This window comes from Dermacentor variabilis, chromosome 7 (assembly GCF_050947875.1).
Source record: "Dermacentor variabilis isolate Ectoservices chromosome 7, ASM5094787v1, whole genome shotgun sequence".
NCBI classification, from domain to species: domain Eukaryota; kingdom Metazoa; phylum Arthropoda; class Arachnida; order Ixodida; family Ixodidae; genus Dermacentor; species Dermacentor variabilis.
The window spans coordinates 160,148,989-160,166,880 of record NC_134574.1 but is presented as its reverse complement, the minus strand read 5'-3'; the positions used below and the strand labels follow the sequence as shown (position 1 = coordinate 160,166,880).

At 44.0% G+C, this 17,892-nt stretch overlaps 1 protein-coding gene across 4 annotated transcripts in view; it reads right to left on the bottom strand.

Annotated features, from left to right (window-relative positions):
* The window catches only part of LOC142588304 (serine/threonine-protein phosphatase 4 regulatory subunit 3-like), a 48,963-nt gene that overhangs the window by 10,781 nt on the left and 20,290 nt on the right, over positions 1 to 17,892 (bottom strand). For 3 of the 4 annotated variants that reach the window (XM_075699894.1, XM_075699893.1, XM_075699896.1), the window contains 6 exons: positions 13,433 to 13,549; positions 11,521 to 11,575; positions 11,357 to 11,433; positions 9,494 to 9,587; positions 5,423 to 5,561; positions 1,460 to 1,649 (listed from right to left, as the gene is read on the bottom strand). In XM_075699894.1, coding sequence (XP_075556009.1) covers positions 1,460 to 1,649; positions 5,423 to 5,561; positions 9,494 to 9,587; positions 11,357 to 11,433; positions 11,521 to 11,575; positions 13,433 to 13,549 — 672 coding nt within the window. The remainder of the gene's footprint in view (positions 1 to 1,459; positions 1,650 to 5,422; positions 5,562 to 9,493; positions 9,588 to 11,356; positions 11,434 to 11,520; positions 11,576 to 13,432; positions 13,550 to 17,892) is intronic. The other variant, XM_075699895.1, reaches the window with a different exon arrangement.

The window sequence follows — 17,892 nt, the reverse complement described above, 5'->3', positions numbered from 1 at the left end:
TGTTTTGTCTTTGATCACTGCATGTCACTTTTTACAGATACTGCTATTGCATTATTTATTGTTCAACATGTACCGATATTTTGTATATGTGTTGTTGTATTTCTATCCACTCCTGTAATGGTCCATCCTTGGACTGACAGTATAAATAAACAAACAAACAAACAAACAACAAAAGTGCCCCTTGATCTTATACAGCCGTTTTTGGCACAATTTCACATGTTGTCTGGCCATTATTGGGATAGAAAAACAAAGAATGTCACCATTTTCGCTGTTGCTATTGCTGAGGCGAGAACTTCATAGACAATGTGCAAATGTGAGTTACTACTGCATTAGAAAGTGACACGATAGAATATGCGCAAGTGAACAGGGAGCATGGCAGCATGTTTGGTTTCCATGAACAGAAAGTGGAACTGTGCTTTCTTTTACTTCCACAGATTTCATTCACCTCAAAACCAAGGGTCAACCTATATTCCAGTTTTCACAGTACTCTTCTACAGGAACAACAAGAAGCCACTCTCACCATCAGAAGAGGCTTGCCAACCCAGAAAAGGCACAAAAATTAAAGATGGGTGGTGATTCTGCTATGAAGTCCCAGCACCAGCTAGCCATGACATCATGGATTTTGAGAGGGTCGGCTCAGGCCTAGTTTATTTTTTGTAGGTAAAGATTGACTGCAATGTACAGCCGAATCTCAATAATTCAAACTCGAAGGGGCCCACTAATTTGTTTGAATTAAAACAATTAAAGGACGCTAACTGAATGTAGGACTTACCTGCAGTGGTGCCTGTGTATGAATGGGAATTTCCAGAAGACTTATTCACACATTTACAAATTATACAGGACATCCATCACTAACAGAAGTAATCGGTCATGTTTGCCTCCACACGTCTGTGCACAAATTCCCACCATGGTTGTGCAAAAAAGGCCAAAAGCTGAACATAGCAAGTTAAAGGAAATTTTACCGAGCCACAACCCTCTTCCCCAAATTATTGAAGTATTAAATTGAAATTTGTGATATCACACTGACAAAGCGGCATTGAGGTTTCGGCATGAAATTAAGAAAATAGATTTCTGACCTTCATTTCGCTCTTTTAATAACTGACGCAGCAAACTTTACTGTGAAAGCATCTTAACATAGTGGAAACAGAACACCAAAGGGAGGACATAATCCTGCTAAATCAATACAGCAAGCTGGACGGTTTGGTAGGTCAACATCTTTGAAAATAACCAGCACCAGGCAGATGACAGACAAAGATTCAGATTCAGACAATGCAAGTCGTCATGTTGTCTCAACCTTTGTCCGTCGTCTGTTTCATGCTGTCCATTTCTGCTGCAGTTGCACACACACAAACATGCTGTCATCAGCGTGAGCTTGCATCATTGTTCGGTGTCCCCACTCAACCTGTGCTATATGCCAGAGCGCATTCACTCCTAGAAACACAAAGGGGTCCGCACTTACCACTCGGATGAACTCAAACAGCTCCAGAACAGCCGAGTCAAGGAGGTTGTAGCGGCCATTGTTTTCCCGAAAGGCATCCACCACAGGCCCGAACAGGTTCCCGTTGATGATGTAGCGGTTGTAGAACTCGTCCTTGAGGCCCACAATGCGCCGCATGAAGCGCAGCGCACACAGCACGAGGAAGGTGAACCTGCGTGCAAGGACAAGCACCAGGGCAGCTTGTACGAGAGACTCACTGCATTGTTTATCCAAGAGCACATCTCTGCTGCACCACTCCAGAAACAGCATGGGACCTAATGCAACAGACCCTGAATCATATTCACTTCAGGTGCTGTTTGCATAATTGTGCAAGCCAAGAGAGTGCCTCAAAAGCAAGAGCACCGACGAAAATAATATTTAAAATGTGTTACACCTTGAAACACTTGTAAAACGAGTTGGAAGGTAGGTGGCTGAGTGTTCGCACTCAGTGATACTAGTATGTAATGGGCTCATGTCTTTCATTACGCAATGTTTTACACGAGGCATTCTTTTCAAGTGGCTGAATAGGTGCTTTGAAGTATGCGACATGAAATTGTTGATTTTCTCACATCTTTCGTAAGCTGCTCACACCCACCTATGCCTACTACTTGCCCCCATCTGAATTTGAGAAAACATTACGTTATTGAAGAGATTTTTCGAATGGGGTGAACATTCTGTAGACGTGACAAATCGATGAATTGAAAATTCCTTATCAGTTTTACAGCTGTAAGTATATTCATGATTCTGAAGATGCAAGGAATTTGGTGAAACTAAATATTCACTGGACAGAATTGGAGTCTAAAGGGGTATTGCACTGCTACATTGTGGAAAAATGGTATGAAGACAAAACAGCTTACGTCTGTTGTATTTCTCTAGATCTGCTGTCTGTGTGTTTTCTATCACAATATACAGGGTGCTTTCTTTTTTGTTCTTGTTTAAATGTAGAAAAAAAAAAAAGAGAAAAAAATTGCCTGTGCCATATAGCACAAATCTACTTGTTGAGCAGGGTCACCCGAAAAGGTAGACATAATTAAGGTGCAAATAACAATATGTAATTTCACCAATCAACTTTCTAACTGATTACGTTAGCGCACTTATCGGTATGTACAAATTGAAGCCAGTAATTTCACAACATAGTACACCCCATTGGAATGAATCTTGAAACTACAGTAAAACCTCGTTAAAAAGTAGTCTTGTTTTAAAAGTAGTAAATTCATATCCCTGAGTTAGCGATCATTGAACATAATGCGTTTTGTATACGCATAAACAGTACCAGCTTATTGCTTACGTATTGGTTAACAAGCAGTGTTTGCACTTTTCGCTGCACAATCAAGGCTGTGTGTCGTCCCCATCGGGCAGTCCGGCAGAACAACAAGCCTCAGAGATCAGAACAACGGCCTCCAAGTGACCTGTTTGTTCACGTGTGAGGCCACATCAACATCATTTCGGCACTGGGCCAGGGAGCAACTGGTTCTTTATTCCGTAAGAGAGCATTGTGGCATGGTGCAAGCTGGGACTTGTGTCATGCTGAAGCTCGGATAAAAACACTGGGTGCTCAGCATAGAAGAAAAATTGGACATCGTTCGAGCTATCGAATGTAGCACGAAGAGGTCGGCGCTGGCACGCGACAGGGATCTACTGTTGACTACGGTGTGCGACATTTCGAATGCGAAGAAATCGCTTGGCAGCACTGCTATGTCTGTGAAAAGATATCGGCTACGAGGTTCCTACTTTTCGGAATCGTTGCCTCTGTTGTTGCCTAAGTGTCGCCTAACGACAGTGATGATGACGACACAGAAAGTGACAGCATGGGCGATTCAGGCTCAAAAGTGGCAGAAGCTGCACATTATGTGAGCCTCATGAATGCAATTGTCACGACGAGAACGATGAAAAAGGCACCCCGCAACAGCGCTACTGCAAACGTGCATGGAGACTATGCAACACCAACAAGGAATCTGAGGCAGCTGTCGTCGCTGGCAAGCTGCTGCAGCATAAAACAAAAATTATACTTTTGTCGTGTGAGGTGAATAAATACTGCATGTTTTTGCCCGTTCATCGCACTCTCTCTGAGTTCCATATTTGACAGGTAATCTTGTGCTTTTTTGGTTAAGCAGTACTGTATTTACACGATTTTAAGTCAACTCGAATGTAAGTCGACCCCCCCATATCGCGTGACAGGAAAAAGAAAAGAGCATACCCAAGGGCTCATTCGATAACGCAAATTTATTAGTAGCTGACATGGTCACTGGATTACTCGTCTTAAGTAGCGCTGCCATCGTCAGCGCTGCTATAGTCCCACAGCGCGTCGTTGTCCAGCGAAATTCCACATTTGGCAAATGACCGCACCACGACATCTTGTGGAACAGCAGCCCACGCTGAATGCACCCAACCACACGCACTCGTCAGGGAGGCACTTTTGACACGTCCGGTTGGCGTAAGTTCGCGGTCTTCTGCCACCAGCCACTCGTACTCACGGCAGAGCAGGTCCTTAAAAGGCGAAGATCCGGGCTTGTTTCATGACCATGTTGCACTTCACTGGCAGGGACCGATCACGCATTTCAGCGACGTACGCTACAAGCTTGGCCTACAGCTCCGGCAAGTGTCCACACTTTGGCACGTGGGAAATTCCTCACTTGCCGTCACAAGTGAAAATTTTACTTCACTGCAGTCGTCACTCTCGCACCACCCGTTCAGAAACACTGAACTTGCGGCCCGCTGTGCAGTGATTTGTTTTTTCGTCGTAAAGGATAGCAGCCCTCTTGAACGCTGCTGTGAACAAGTGCCGAATGATTAGTGGGCCTGGAGCACTCATGATGACTGAAGAAGCAATGAAGTAGCACCTAGCCAGCAGCCAAGTCAAACGTGTCAAACCAATGCCTTTGGTCTTACTATAGAAAAAACCCGTGAGCGGGTGTCTGCTCTTCCATGAACTACCGATACTCCCCGCAAGTGCCGCCGTTCTGAGGGTGCTGCCGCGAATGGAACAGTGATGCTTCCATCAACTATCGACACCCCCCTCATGAGTGTTGTGTGCACTTTAAAACTCTCAAAAATGTTGAAAAACCCTTCCGAAAAGCGAAAAAACTCGTGGGATAGCGAAAGGTACGGGTAGGGCCACAGAGCAAGCATAAAATTGTAACTACGTTGTAGCTCCCGTTGGTCTCATTTTTTCAACAGTGCCATGTTTTGGTTTCGATTGCAAGTCGACCCCCCCCCCCCCCACTTCAGATTTTCAAAATTAGAAAAATGGGTTGACTTACAATCGTGTAAATGCGGCACTATCGTTTAATAGATACTTTTTCTGAGCTCCGGCCAACTACGGTTGAACGAGGTTTCACTGTAGTACCAGTTTTGCTATGTCTACAATCCTGACTGTTCTACAGATTACCATATGCCATATTACAGATTACAGATTACCATATCAATACACCTGCCGAGACTGAATTTTTTCAACAAAAAACTGTTAAATCACAAATTCCGTTGATGCGGGGTTTTAAATTTTCAGCAGTAAAAATCATTTCGGAAAACGTTCCTGGTGTACAGAATCCTGTCAGTAACCACTTCTGAACAAATTGCAAGCAAGTCGGGCCATAATAGTGTATAAGCGCCAGTGCACGTGGTGCATATGACACTGAGAACAATGCAATGGCATGGCTCAAAGCACTGCAAATCTTGGACGCCATGGCTGACCAAGCTTAGTGTCCCGCAGCTGTTATCAAACGGCGCCCTCAAATTAAAAACATAAGTGGAAAAAGATACAGGTATTCATTCTGAGAATTTTTTTTTTCTTTAAATCTTCGCACAAGGGGAAGCTCAGGCTATAGGAGCACAAGAGGTTAACGCCACTGCACAGCAATTAAAGCTCCACCGGAATGTCGTCCTAGCACTGTACGACAGCTGTCTGCACAGGCCCGATCGTGCCAAGACACCACTGAGGGAACTTACTTGGAGCGCATGAGGACGAGCACCCTCCGAAGCAGGTCCTTGTGCAGCACGTAGTTCTTTATGTGGTACGAGTGGTGCTCCACGCAGAACGACAGCAGCTCCACAATCAGGCTCAGCAGTTGCGCCGTCTGGCTCGTCTCTGCAGCAACAAGGACACACGGTGCTCAACCATAGATGCCACAATGGCAACTATACAGTCGCCGACCGATTTTTCAGAAATAGAGGAGATTGCAAAAATTAAAACAAAAATTCATTCTCAGACATTACATGCCAAAGTAACGATCTGATTCTGCGGAATGCTGCAGTGGTGGGGGGGGGGGGGGGGGGGGGGGGAGTCTCCAGATTCTGACTGCCCTCATCAAAATGCGGCAGCCGCCAATGGGGTCGAACCTCGAGCTCAGCAGCACCAGTAGGCTACACCATGGTGGGTGGGACAGCAAAAATATAGTACAGATGCCATGGTTAGAGGTCTTGGCCATGCTGCCCGAATTCCGTTTGTAGGCTTCTGCCTAATGTGTACTTTTGCCAGTGTGCGCAGAGATAAGGCTGGCAGGCGCTAAATTTCTGTTGTTTCCCATTTGCCATGAGTCGGCAAGAAGTTGTGGTTTTGTCGCCAGGTCAACAACCTCTTTGTAACAACCATGCAGCACTTGGAAATGTGAGAATTTGCGTCATGAGCGAGAGCAAGGGTACAGGTAACAAACTGAGTCATCGTAGTTTGTGCATGGCAGTGATGCTTGCGAAATTGGGCACATAGATCTTGCCTGACAAATTTAACACCATAATGCACTCGAAATTTCTGTTGATATTTACATTAATTTCATAAAGATTGTAGCAGTGCCAATAGGAGGTCTGGATAATCAGGCATCCAAAAAATTGGTCAGTGACTGTACAGGATGTTTTCAGCATATAAACAGCACCTTGAATAACATGCTTGGTATATGCATCAACATTGAGTGCAGGAAGCACGAGGCTTTAGATTAACATTGGATCCCTTGGGTTCCTTTAGTGTGCTTTCTAAATCGTTATATGTGAATGCTTTTGCATTGCACCTGCTTCAGAATGAAGCCACGGCACAGCTGGGACTCCCCACCGTGAAGCACTGCACCAAAAAACTTACTGTATTTTTGTGCTTACAACTGGCACCAAAGCTCTAAAAAGTTAACGGTGAAGTTGGAGTGTGAATTGTATCTCAATTTCACCTGAAGGTGTGGCTTCCCGGCAGCGTGATTCGCGCTGCCGCGTTGCCACACCTCGAGGCAATCTTTTCCACTATTTAGTTTCGTTATCTCCTAGAGAACCAGACCCTCTCTCCACCATTGCATGTTGAAGCTCCCCTCCTTCATGGTTGTCCATTCTCCTCCTCTTTATGGGTGGGCATATTGTGTATAGTGAATAGTGCACATGGTGCCAGTGACCTCGTAGGTCACCTGTTTTTATGGTGCTCCCTCGCTCGATGCGAAGTGCTTTGCGATACGGCGGAGAGCGATATCACCGCGGCCCATGCGAGGGCTGCTCTGGCCACATTGTCATCCTCTGTCGCGTGAATGTTAGCTGCACCTGCGAAGTGATCTGATTCACATCAGATGTCCCGTGACTGATTCGTCTGCGATCACGTCCGTCATGTGAATCGAGCTTTATCAGCATTGCCGAAGAGGGGTAGAACAGAGATACTAGCCGAAGATACGAAGTGGATGAGTCGTGCATCTGTGAATGGACTGTGTTTATAAAGATTTGAGCGTTGCTGTGTGCAGTTATTGCCATGGGCTATACACACGGACATTTTCTTTTTATTTCATTGCTTTTGTAATTGGGGGTGTTGGTTATAAGTAGAAAAATATGGTATATAGCCAGTAAAGGATTAATGCCCCTGTCACATGGGCAAACTTAAGCGCCCTTCGGCCTATGTTGTCCTTGGTGTCAGTGTTTGTTGGCTTCTTATGATTCACCGCTAGTGTCATTCACAAGCTGCTACACGGGAATGCTTAGCAATACTTACTGCAGAGCGCACTCATCAGTGAGCCTGTAGCCTCATTAGCAATGAGTAAAAGTAATATTGAAAGCAGAGTCAGTAGTAATATTTTATAATGTTAAAAAAATTTCTAACTTTACAAGGTAACACTTGAAGAAAAAAAAAAGAAGAAAAAAAAAAGCAAGAACTCTAGCAATTAGGCTGTTTATGGCTTTGTCAGTAATGTCCATGCAATTTGGTGGACTGGTACTGGTGAACTTGCCATCCCTGCCGTCGTGTGTTTGTAAATGCTGTTTCTACCAATAAGGAACTGTTTTTGTGCGCACATTTGTACGCGTATGCTTTGCCTTCTGACTCTCGACCTCCATCCCCACCAATCTGAAAGAACAGTTTTCTTTCTCGTGTAGCAGCGCTGCGCCAGAATGACACTCGGTGCACTGAAGCGCCCTTGCTCAAAGTGCACTTTAGTTTTGGCCGTGTGACAGGGGTGTAACTGTGGTGGAACAACAAGCGACGCTGGAGACATTTTGAGAAGGGCAGCTGGTTACTGCCCTGACAAAGACAAGGCTTTTTGTTGAAACGCTGACTGCACAGACATTTCCTGACTGCCCCCTTTGCCTTTCATTGTGCCCTCACTGTCGACAAACCTGCGCTCCCTGCTGTCTAGAGGTTGGCTTTCCCAGAAAACTTAATCGTCCAGCAGCTGAGCTTATCTTACGTACTAAAATTCCACCTTAACAGGAGCATGTAACACAAAGCTGAGCGCAGATTTGCAGGTTATATAGAAATTAACAGAAAGAACGGCACATTCTCCTGGACGGCGAGCAACACACAAAATTTCTTTTGAATACTTTGTAATTTAATCGAATACAAATATTGAAAGTAAATTATTTGCCTGGTATCCGAAATTTCCTAATATTCAAACGCCTCTAACTTCAAGCGAAACAATACAAATATATTTCAGCTGTTAGGCAGACATGGTGTAACATAACAAACACACACCAATGATAGCCCATGCTTGGGTAAACTGCCCCCAAGATGCACTGTGCACAATTGCTGCCTGGGGTATTTATTTGTGCTGAAGTGCTGTTTTGATAAAATTCACTGTACAGAAATAAACACCTAATGACACCAGTTCTTAATAGCATAGTGAACAATAACCTATAATTATTTCATTGGGGCTAAGGGATCAGGCTTTTAAGTCGGGGGAGGGAGGTTCAGTGGAACCCTGTTGATACGTTCCTTAATGTTGCGTTTTCCCGGCTGCTATGTCACGCTTTCATGGTCGCAACCCAAATCCCATCGATGCCCATGTATTATGTCCCCATTTTGTACATTGCTATTCTGCAATGCTCCTGCATATTACGTTGCATCTGAACGCGGCAGTCAAGTAAATTTAGCAGTGCAGAGGCAAATTTGCTGCCACACGATGCTATGAAGCTGATAAATGCATACGTTGCAACAAGTCACCGTTACGTTGCAATAATAATAAAAAGAAACGGTGTTGCAAAAGCAGTTAAAATTTGCCGTAAGCAACCAAAGTTGCACAAGCATACCAAGAAAAACTTGCACAGAGCAGCTGGTGAAGCAGCCGATTGCACTCATTGGTTAAGTGTTTATTTGTATAAATCTATGGCAAACCGCACACTCTGGGCCAAAGCCACCATTTATTTTGGGGCCAGCAAGGGTCTACTGTACATTAAATAATGGCTGGTTCCCTAAAGTCAGCTTCACAGCAACAGAGCCACATTATGCAGTGAAGCATATGCAAAATATTGCATTGAATTGTATTAACAGCAGAAAGGGGTTACTGTCACCTAACATAGTAAGTGCTCCTTAATTATGTGTGCAACAGTCTCCAGTCAGAGTACAAGTGCTGAGACATCTGATAACTGTACTGACAGCCATTCAGACCCGTTTCTGGCACTGCTGTGGCGATTTGGGGCCTTCCCAACTGTCGCACTTTTTTTTCCATAGTCCCTTGAGGAACCTATCAACAGGGTTTTGCTGTAACGGCAAAAGCTAATGGGATGGTCAACATTAATTTAGCTGGTTTCCTTCAGAATGAAAATCAAGCACAGAGTCATAGAGATGGGTACCTTTGCTGGGCGCATCACCGGTGGTATTGGCAAGTACTGGAGCTATAAGCACATGCATACAGTGCTTGTAGAAGAAGTTGAGAAATTCAGACTTCTGGAAGGGATGGGGTAAGAACGGAGAGAAAAAGATGTTGCCATTTTTACAAGGAACACACCCCCAAAAGAAAAAGATGTAATTGAAAATCCGTACATGTAAGTGCATGCGGCTCTTTCACTGTGTTCATGCAGTTGTCGCTGTACGTAGGCAGCCGTAATTTTAGAGCCGCATAGATGCACCACTTAAGTTAACAGAGATAAAAGCAAGAAAAAGGACAAAGACAAAGGAAAAATATATTTATTTTTCTGTGTGTGCGCGTAATAGAACGTGTTAACTGTAGGCAAGAAAGGGTAGCTTACATCTTTCCATGCTGTATCAGAAAACAAAAAAGAATGCCCACTTGTCCCTAACAAAACTTCAAATATACATCATGTAGCACAATCCCAAACACACTTAACATCTCAGTCAAAAGCAAACATGCACAAAAAGAGATGTTCTGCTTTGACAGCCACAGGCGTCGACAAACTGTCCATCCATAAATATTTCTGGAAACTTCTCACTTGCCCAACACTACAGACACCCTTATTGGCCAACCAGATCCAATTACAGGATGGCTTCTAACCCTGTAATGCCCATAGGTCCACATAAAAAAAAAAAGAGGTTTGAAAGAACTTGTTCGACCTTGTTCCTTATCATGCCGAGTAATATTGTTACAAAATGCACACTGAAATTATAATGATAATTAAGTTAATTACTAAAGCAACTGATCAGTAATTGCTTTGCTTAACTATTCACAACTGAATACTTTCTCAGGTGTATCAGAACTACCACTCGACAATAATTTTCAGTGCTTATAGGGGGGAAGGGGGAGGCAGCCCTCATTAGCCTGGTTGTTGAAAAATTGGCACAAGTCACTGCAGTCAAACGCCTTTTTAACGAAGCACTCAGGACCTCCAAAACTTCATTATGGGGGTCACTTAGTTGTAAAGATCAGGCAAAGTACCCCTCCCGACCTTATGTCACTGAGGTTCGCGTATGCTCCTCGGCAATACCAGAGAGCATTATAAGGTAGGGCTGCAGACCATTGAATGCTGCTACTGCCACCATTGTGAATGCACATTTATTGTTTCTCTCCAGGCTCTTCCCCACTGTTTCCTTCGATGACATCCTTGGTCATCAGATCAAAGCAATTGACGTCAAACTCGTCAAACACGTACCTAGTTGGCACTGACCTCAGCTCAACAGTGACTGCCAAGGGCAGTGGTGGCACAGCTAGATGCATTCCTTGTAAAGCAACAAATTAGCCTTTGGGGACATTGACATTCCTTCGTTGCGAAGGCAAATTCGTTATACTTGTCTTTGCTTAGAGACATTCATAACACATGAAAGACAGGAATTCGGCCAGGTCACACGAAACCCTTCGTCATGCAGGTAATTCAGTTGTAGGGGCGTTCGTCGTAGAGCCGTTCAACTGTGGACAAGCTTGATAGTGCTCGGCCTGTTCTTATCGCATGCTTGCCGCCTGTGTTCGCTCGTCGTAGCTTTGTCATTGGGTGACCCACCATCAAATTATCAGCCCAGAATGGGCTACACAAACAGTGTGTGCTTGCTCTAAACAGGTGTGTGAGAGTAACACATTCTGGTCTATAGCCTCTCCATTAAGTTACCCGTGCTGTAAATGAGAATTCTGAGTATCGAAACAGCAGAGCATATATGACCTGTTAGGCATTACAAGGTTAAGCATATCTTTATAAGCGAAGGTATGGCTAGGTGCACAAGTGGACTAAAGAAAAAAAAAAAAAATTCAATGAAAAGGAAGAACTCACAGTGTCAAGGGAAAGCATGTTCTCAGGGTCAAGCAATAACCGCAAGATGCCTGAAAGCTGTACCGCCCCACCAAGGTCTGGAAGAATTAAAAAATAATTATCTTGTAAGTCAACTTCGCTGTATTAGGTGCAGCATTAAAGTGTTGACGAGCTTTTGTACGAACCTGGGTCAGGATCACAGATCATCTGTTCAATGATGATGTTGATCAGCAGTTGATCCTGCACGAAAGACCATGACTAACATAAGGACACCACAACTAAAAATAGTCATAGTAAGATTTAATTCACAACTTCAATTCTGGGCTTATTACGTGAAAAAATCACGATCTTATTATGAGGCACGCTGTAGTAGGGGACTCTGGATTAATTTTGACCACCTGGGGTTCTCTAATGTGCACCTAAATATAAGTACAGTAGACTTCTGTTAATTCGACTCCAGTTAATTCAATTTTTTGGTCAACTCGATCCTGGATGAAGGTACCCAGCCCCTGCCCATGCATTTCTATGGGCCCAAACATTTATTGCTATGATCCTAAAATTGGCCTTTGCCAGACCCTTAATGATGATCCTAATAACCCGTTTAGTGGCATAGTCTTTCTCGGCAGAGCCTGCATTGAATTAGATGCCTTAAGCACATATCTCATCGAAAACGCCAATTCCCCCCCCCTAGGTCAATGTTCAAACAATAACCGTAGCTAACAATGTCCGATTAAGGTATTTACACGATTTTACCCCCCCCCCCCCTTCTTCAAGAAAATTGGGCCAAAATTTGCCTGCGCGATGCAGTCAAATACTAATACCAAAACCGTGGGAAGCTGACTTTAGGAAACTGGTCTCTGTTGTACAACACATATTGAGACAACTTTTCTTGCTAAAAAATCGGGAGCACATTAGACTCCTACTTTGGGCACATAGAAAGTGGGCAAGCATTTGATTCAGAGGTGTGTTACAGTGGGGAAAATAGTGCCAAACAAATCAGCGGCGTTTTTTTGGCATTTTTACTGCATCTTGTGTAACTCGACCCACTGGACAATTCAAACAATTCATCAGTCCCACCAAGGTCGAATTAACGAAGTCGGCTGTACACATGAGTGTTTTTCAAAGCATTTCACCCCCATTGAGATGCAGCCGGCAGGGCTGGATTTGAACACGTTATTTTGCAATGCCACATCCACAGCCCTACTGCGGTGGGTACAGTAAGAAGTTTCAAATACTTTTGTGATAGAAGTTACCGGTAACAAACCCACACTAGAAATAAAAGCAGCAGTGTAGGCTTCTTAGTACACCCAAGTATAGCAATATGAGAAAGTGATAGTTCCTCACGACTTCTGAGGTGAGTAAACTTTTGCAGTTTAGCGGACAGTGAGTTTGTCTACATCGTTTGGGAGCGACAGAGAGAAACTGTAAGCACTGAGAGTGTGTTATTGATGTTCCACTGTACTTGTGTAAATGTGGATAATGTCCGCACCCGATGCGTGCTGGTGCGAGAAGGCTAAGAGGTGGCAGAAGATTTTGATCCCAGTCGTGCAGAAAAAAACATGGAAGGGATCCTACTGCTCCGCAAATGTCATGCCTGGCTAGTCCGTGCAAGATATTGCACCTTTATATTTTCCCATCTTTTACATGGTTTTCTATGAAGGCAGCACAGAGAATCTGTCAAGTCCATCAAATTTGGCTTATCAAGGAAGGACACACAGTGGGTGCCCCAATGCAATGCCCCACATTTGAAAATTAAGTGACCTTCAAAATCAACAGAATATACAGCAAATATGTCATCACAATCATGCTTTTGTACATATCATTTTCGATGCCCTGAACAACCGTAGCCGACGCCTTCTCAATGAGTGGTACGCTGAAATCTTCCCAAGGCTCCTTTATGCATTCAACAAGATGTACTGCGTTCATTTTATTTGTTGCCTATGTTTACTACCGTTAATGCAATGTACATTTTACAGATGCAGAGACATGGCCAATGACATTGCACAAGCACTTCAGTTGTCAAACAGTCGTGGAAATTGAAGGTGTGCCAAACTCTTTGGAAACATGCGTGCGTGACAATGGGGGAACGCCACTCACGTCGTCCTGCACGTTGGACTGCTGGAATGCGTACTCGCGCACCATGGACGGACTGTAGTCCACTAAGTAGGAGAGGATGTCGATGGAGGCCGTCTTGATCACTGTGTCCTCCATGCCCTGTGCACATGAGAGAGAGAAAGAGAGAGGGTGCAGGTTTGTGAGAGAATGTCGAACCAAACAGGCTGCCGATTTACACCATGGTCTGTCTGGCCATGCTTGTGTAATGTCTTTCCCTGTCGGTTTCGAATTTACTAACCTTTTTAGACAATAATGTACATGCCAAAGGTTGTTACCGCTGCAAAAGTGATCACTGTACGCAGCACCAATTCACATTTGCCCGCATCACCATTTTTTTGGAAGTGCAAGAATGACTATTCAATGTGCAGTGTACTAAAGCTATATAAAGTAGGGATGTGCGAATATCAAAATTTTCGAATACGAATCAAATACGAATACTTAGCAGCAAGTACTGAATAATGATATCCACATGCATTTATTAGCAAGTTGGTTTATCTTAACACGTTAAACATTGCAATTACGTTGTAATTGTTAAAAAAAAATTGACATTGTAAGCCGTTATACAAAAAAGTCATGTACTTGGTTCATGTTAGCTTTGGAAAATTGAGTAATTTCTGCTAGTTGTCTGTTCTCACCAACATGCGCCTTACTATACCGCATCAATCTCCCATAAACTCGGAGGCACCTGACCCTGTACCAGTCATCACTCGTCGCATTTGCCGTCAAGCAAAAAGCTCAGGTTTGGATGTGGAACTGGCAAAACGGTGCACTGTCGCTGTTCGCGAACCCAGGCCCCTTGCTACTGAGAGGCTGGCTTTTCTGTACAGCTCAGATGTCCAGTGGCCAAGCAAAAAGCTCAGGTTTGGATGTGGAACTGGCAAAACGGTGCATTGTCGCTGTTCGCGAACCCAGGCCCCTTGCTACTGAGAGGCTGGCTTTTCTGTACAGCTCAGATGTCCAGTGGCTAATGCCCGAACCACTGGCACGCGCCGAAAGCTTCGGCGCGCGCTGGCAAGCGAACGCGTCGCTTCGCTTCGCCTGTAGGGAAAGGGCGCGCAACCACTGGAGAAAAGCTCCGACGCGCGCCGAAGCTCGCTCCTCGGCTGCGGCGCACTGTTGCTGGACTATTCCGTCTTCATCCGTCAAAGTCCGGCCTAAAACAGCCTGCTGTAAACTAAGCTTGAAACAATAAGTTAGTGATCTGTATGTGCTTTTAGATATAAAAAACACGTTTGAATAATGAATATACACCTGCCCCAACAGTTTGTTTTTATTTTTGAAGTAACAATAGCGTACAAAATATCGACATCAGCGCTCGCGCGTCGTCTGTCTGCAAGATCGCTTTGCGAACACCTGCGCGACGATGCCATATATCAAAAACTGTTGTACCATTTCATTCTTTGGTAGCTTATTGCACAGCCAACTATGTAAGAATTAGGCGTGCAATGTATAACTGAAAAAATCTGTGTTGGAAATATTGCCACGTAGTAGTGACGGTAAATAAATAGTGCCGGCTCAATCGCAACGATAGCGGCGAGCAATGTCGGCAATCGTAGAAAATCTCATCTGCGGGTCAAGCGCGTCGGTTTGCATACGTCAGTCGTCGAAAGGTACAGCCTATTCGCTGGTGCCCGCGCGCCATCCAGAAACTACAACACAATTCGTGTCGCGTATGCAATCAGATTAGCAAGGTTCGTCGACAACAGACAGAACCATCGATAACATTCGCGAAACTTCCGATACGTTCAGGCGCATCCTGCACCGAGCGATAACGTTTAATATTTTTTAGCCGGTGAAATACGGTAACCGGATACAGATAAAGCATCCGTGTCAATATAATTATGCTTGTTGGTGCATGAGAAAAACGTGAAAAAGTGGGTTCTGAGAAAATCAGCAGAACAGAATTGAAACACCTGTAGCACTCAAAAAAAAAAGAAAAAAAAGCTAGAATAGCTAAAATGTATGCAATTCGTATCTTGTCTCCCCCCAATTCTTGATTCTGCCAAATTTAGCCCATGGAGCACCTCTATTATTCTAGGTTGTTTTGATGCATCAACACCGCATCCGGAGGCCTTCACATTGAGTGTATTGCTGCAAAACATTTTCACAGTGTAAGGGCCATGTTCTATTGTAACTGGTTTCCACATATCAAGTTTGCCTTTCATTAAATTAATGAAATGACATACCATCAGATAATACAAGCTTGAGAATTAAAGGGTTTTAATAGGAGTCTTTCGTTGCCCTTTGCCAAGTCGTACTATTGAAGCACTTATTCGAATGTATGGGAGCAGCTCATTTGCATAGTATAAAAAATATATAAACAGGTTATTTTCACAATTTATACACTTCGTCACCACAAAAAGAAAAATTGTAGTTTATTGTTTTCAGCCTGCTATGATGTTTTGACCGAGAAAGATATATTCAATTTTTTCTGCGAGGCACGGAATAATTGCTGTGGCATATTATTTTATTGCACAACACTGCATACAGTAGCCAGCCATTATTAAAACTCAGAAGAAATCAATAGCACAATGCATATGATCAGGCACATAACATATTATTGCACTTTCTTAATTCATGCCAGAACGACGACCACAGGTGTCCTTCTCCAACAAGGTCAGCATCCATCGTGCCTCCTTACCATCGGGCTTCACACCCTCAGCACGTTCAACCTCAGCTTTGTGGTGTTTAAAGCAACCTCAAGTGTGTCTTACGGTTCCAGGGATAAGAAAGAAGACCGTCCTGCCTACCTTGGCCTTGAAGCAAGCAGCTCTGGATTGTTTGCACACTTTCTACTTTGGTCGAGTCCACATATATACGGATGGTTCTTCCACTCAGACCAGCTCCACCAGCGCAGTGGTTATACCATCATGATCACTAAGCCTCCAATACAAGATTTCTCACTTGACAACATCGACCGGTTTGGAGCTTGTTGCCCTTCGAGGTGCCGTTGATTATATTAATAACCAACCGGCTAATCGGTGGGCAATATTCTGCGATTCAAAGGCGGCCTTACAATGTCTTCTGTCATCTCTTCGTCGCGGGTCATGTGAACAACTCGTGTCGGAGATACGAGAAATGCACCATCACGTGATCAAGAAAGGACACGACGTCGTGTTTCAGTGGCTGCCTGGTCATTGCGGTATCTCCGGCAATGACCTCGCTGACGAAGCTGCTAGGAAAGCCCACGAAGGAGCAACCCTTGTTTCTATACCTTTATCGCGGACCGACGCAGCCCAACACTTAGGCAAGCTAGCGCACTCTTTTGACATTGGAAAAGTGGCACACACCTGAATTCACTTAACATCGATTGCATTCCCTCGATCCCTTTATGCAACTGCGGCTGTTACCAGGTCTTCCGCAAAATGAGGAAACAGTGCTGTGCCGCTTACATTTGGGCGTCGCATTCACTAATGCATATGCATTTTTGATTGGAATGGCTGATAGCGCCGAGTGCAATGCCTGCGGTGTCGAGGAAACCATAGAACACCTACTGTGCTACTGCCCATCTTTTGAAGATGAAAGGAAAGACCTCTGCACAGCTCTCAATCAGCTAGATGGAAAGCCGTGCACCTTGAACAAGATCTTGGGACCATGGCCTCGCATATCGTAGCTACAAAAGGCCACAAAAGCGCTGCTGCGATATTTGAAAGATATCGGATTGAGTCAGCGTCTGTGATCCAAACGAAGTGACCGACTGATATCCCCAGTGGACTTCCTCTTCTTTTATCTTTCCGTCCCCCTTTCCCTTTCCCCAGTGTAGGGCAGCCAACCGGGCTCAGTTCTGGTTAACCTCCCTACCTTTCATCTATCATTTTCTCACTCTCTTATTAATTCATGCCCTTTCTTTAATTGCACAAAAGCTACTGCACTAAAATAGTATACTAGTACATACTTAAAAAGCACAATTTTATACTACGATAATAATCAATCATTAAAATTTTTATTGTAGTGCCCAGGAACAGCTAGAGAGCCTTTGTACTGGTGCACTTAACGAGCACTATGTGAGACAAAATGTAGAGAAAACATGAATGTAGTAGACAAAAAAATGGAAGATAGAGAAACAAATAGGGAAAAACGGAAATGCGGAAAAGTAAAAGGAAGTTAATCCTACGTGATCATCTACAGATACACAATACACAGGAAATGAACTCTGAAGTATGTTTTGGAGTCGAGTCTTATTAGCACAATCTTGTAACAAGCCCAGGCTACGAATGTGGAATGCTACCTGGTATACTGTTGCGGCACGAACAAATGCATATGATCAAGAAGCTTTAAGGAATGTATAATGTCATGGACCACCTTATACAGGAACAAAAGGTGCGATTAATTAAGACTTGAATCTAGAGGTGCGAGTTGAAGTATATTTGAGAAGGCTCAACTGTGGTCGCCAGAATGGCAAAAGTGGTGCTTGAAGATAGACATCAATTTATTCTGGATGC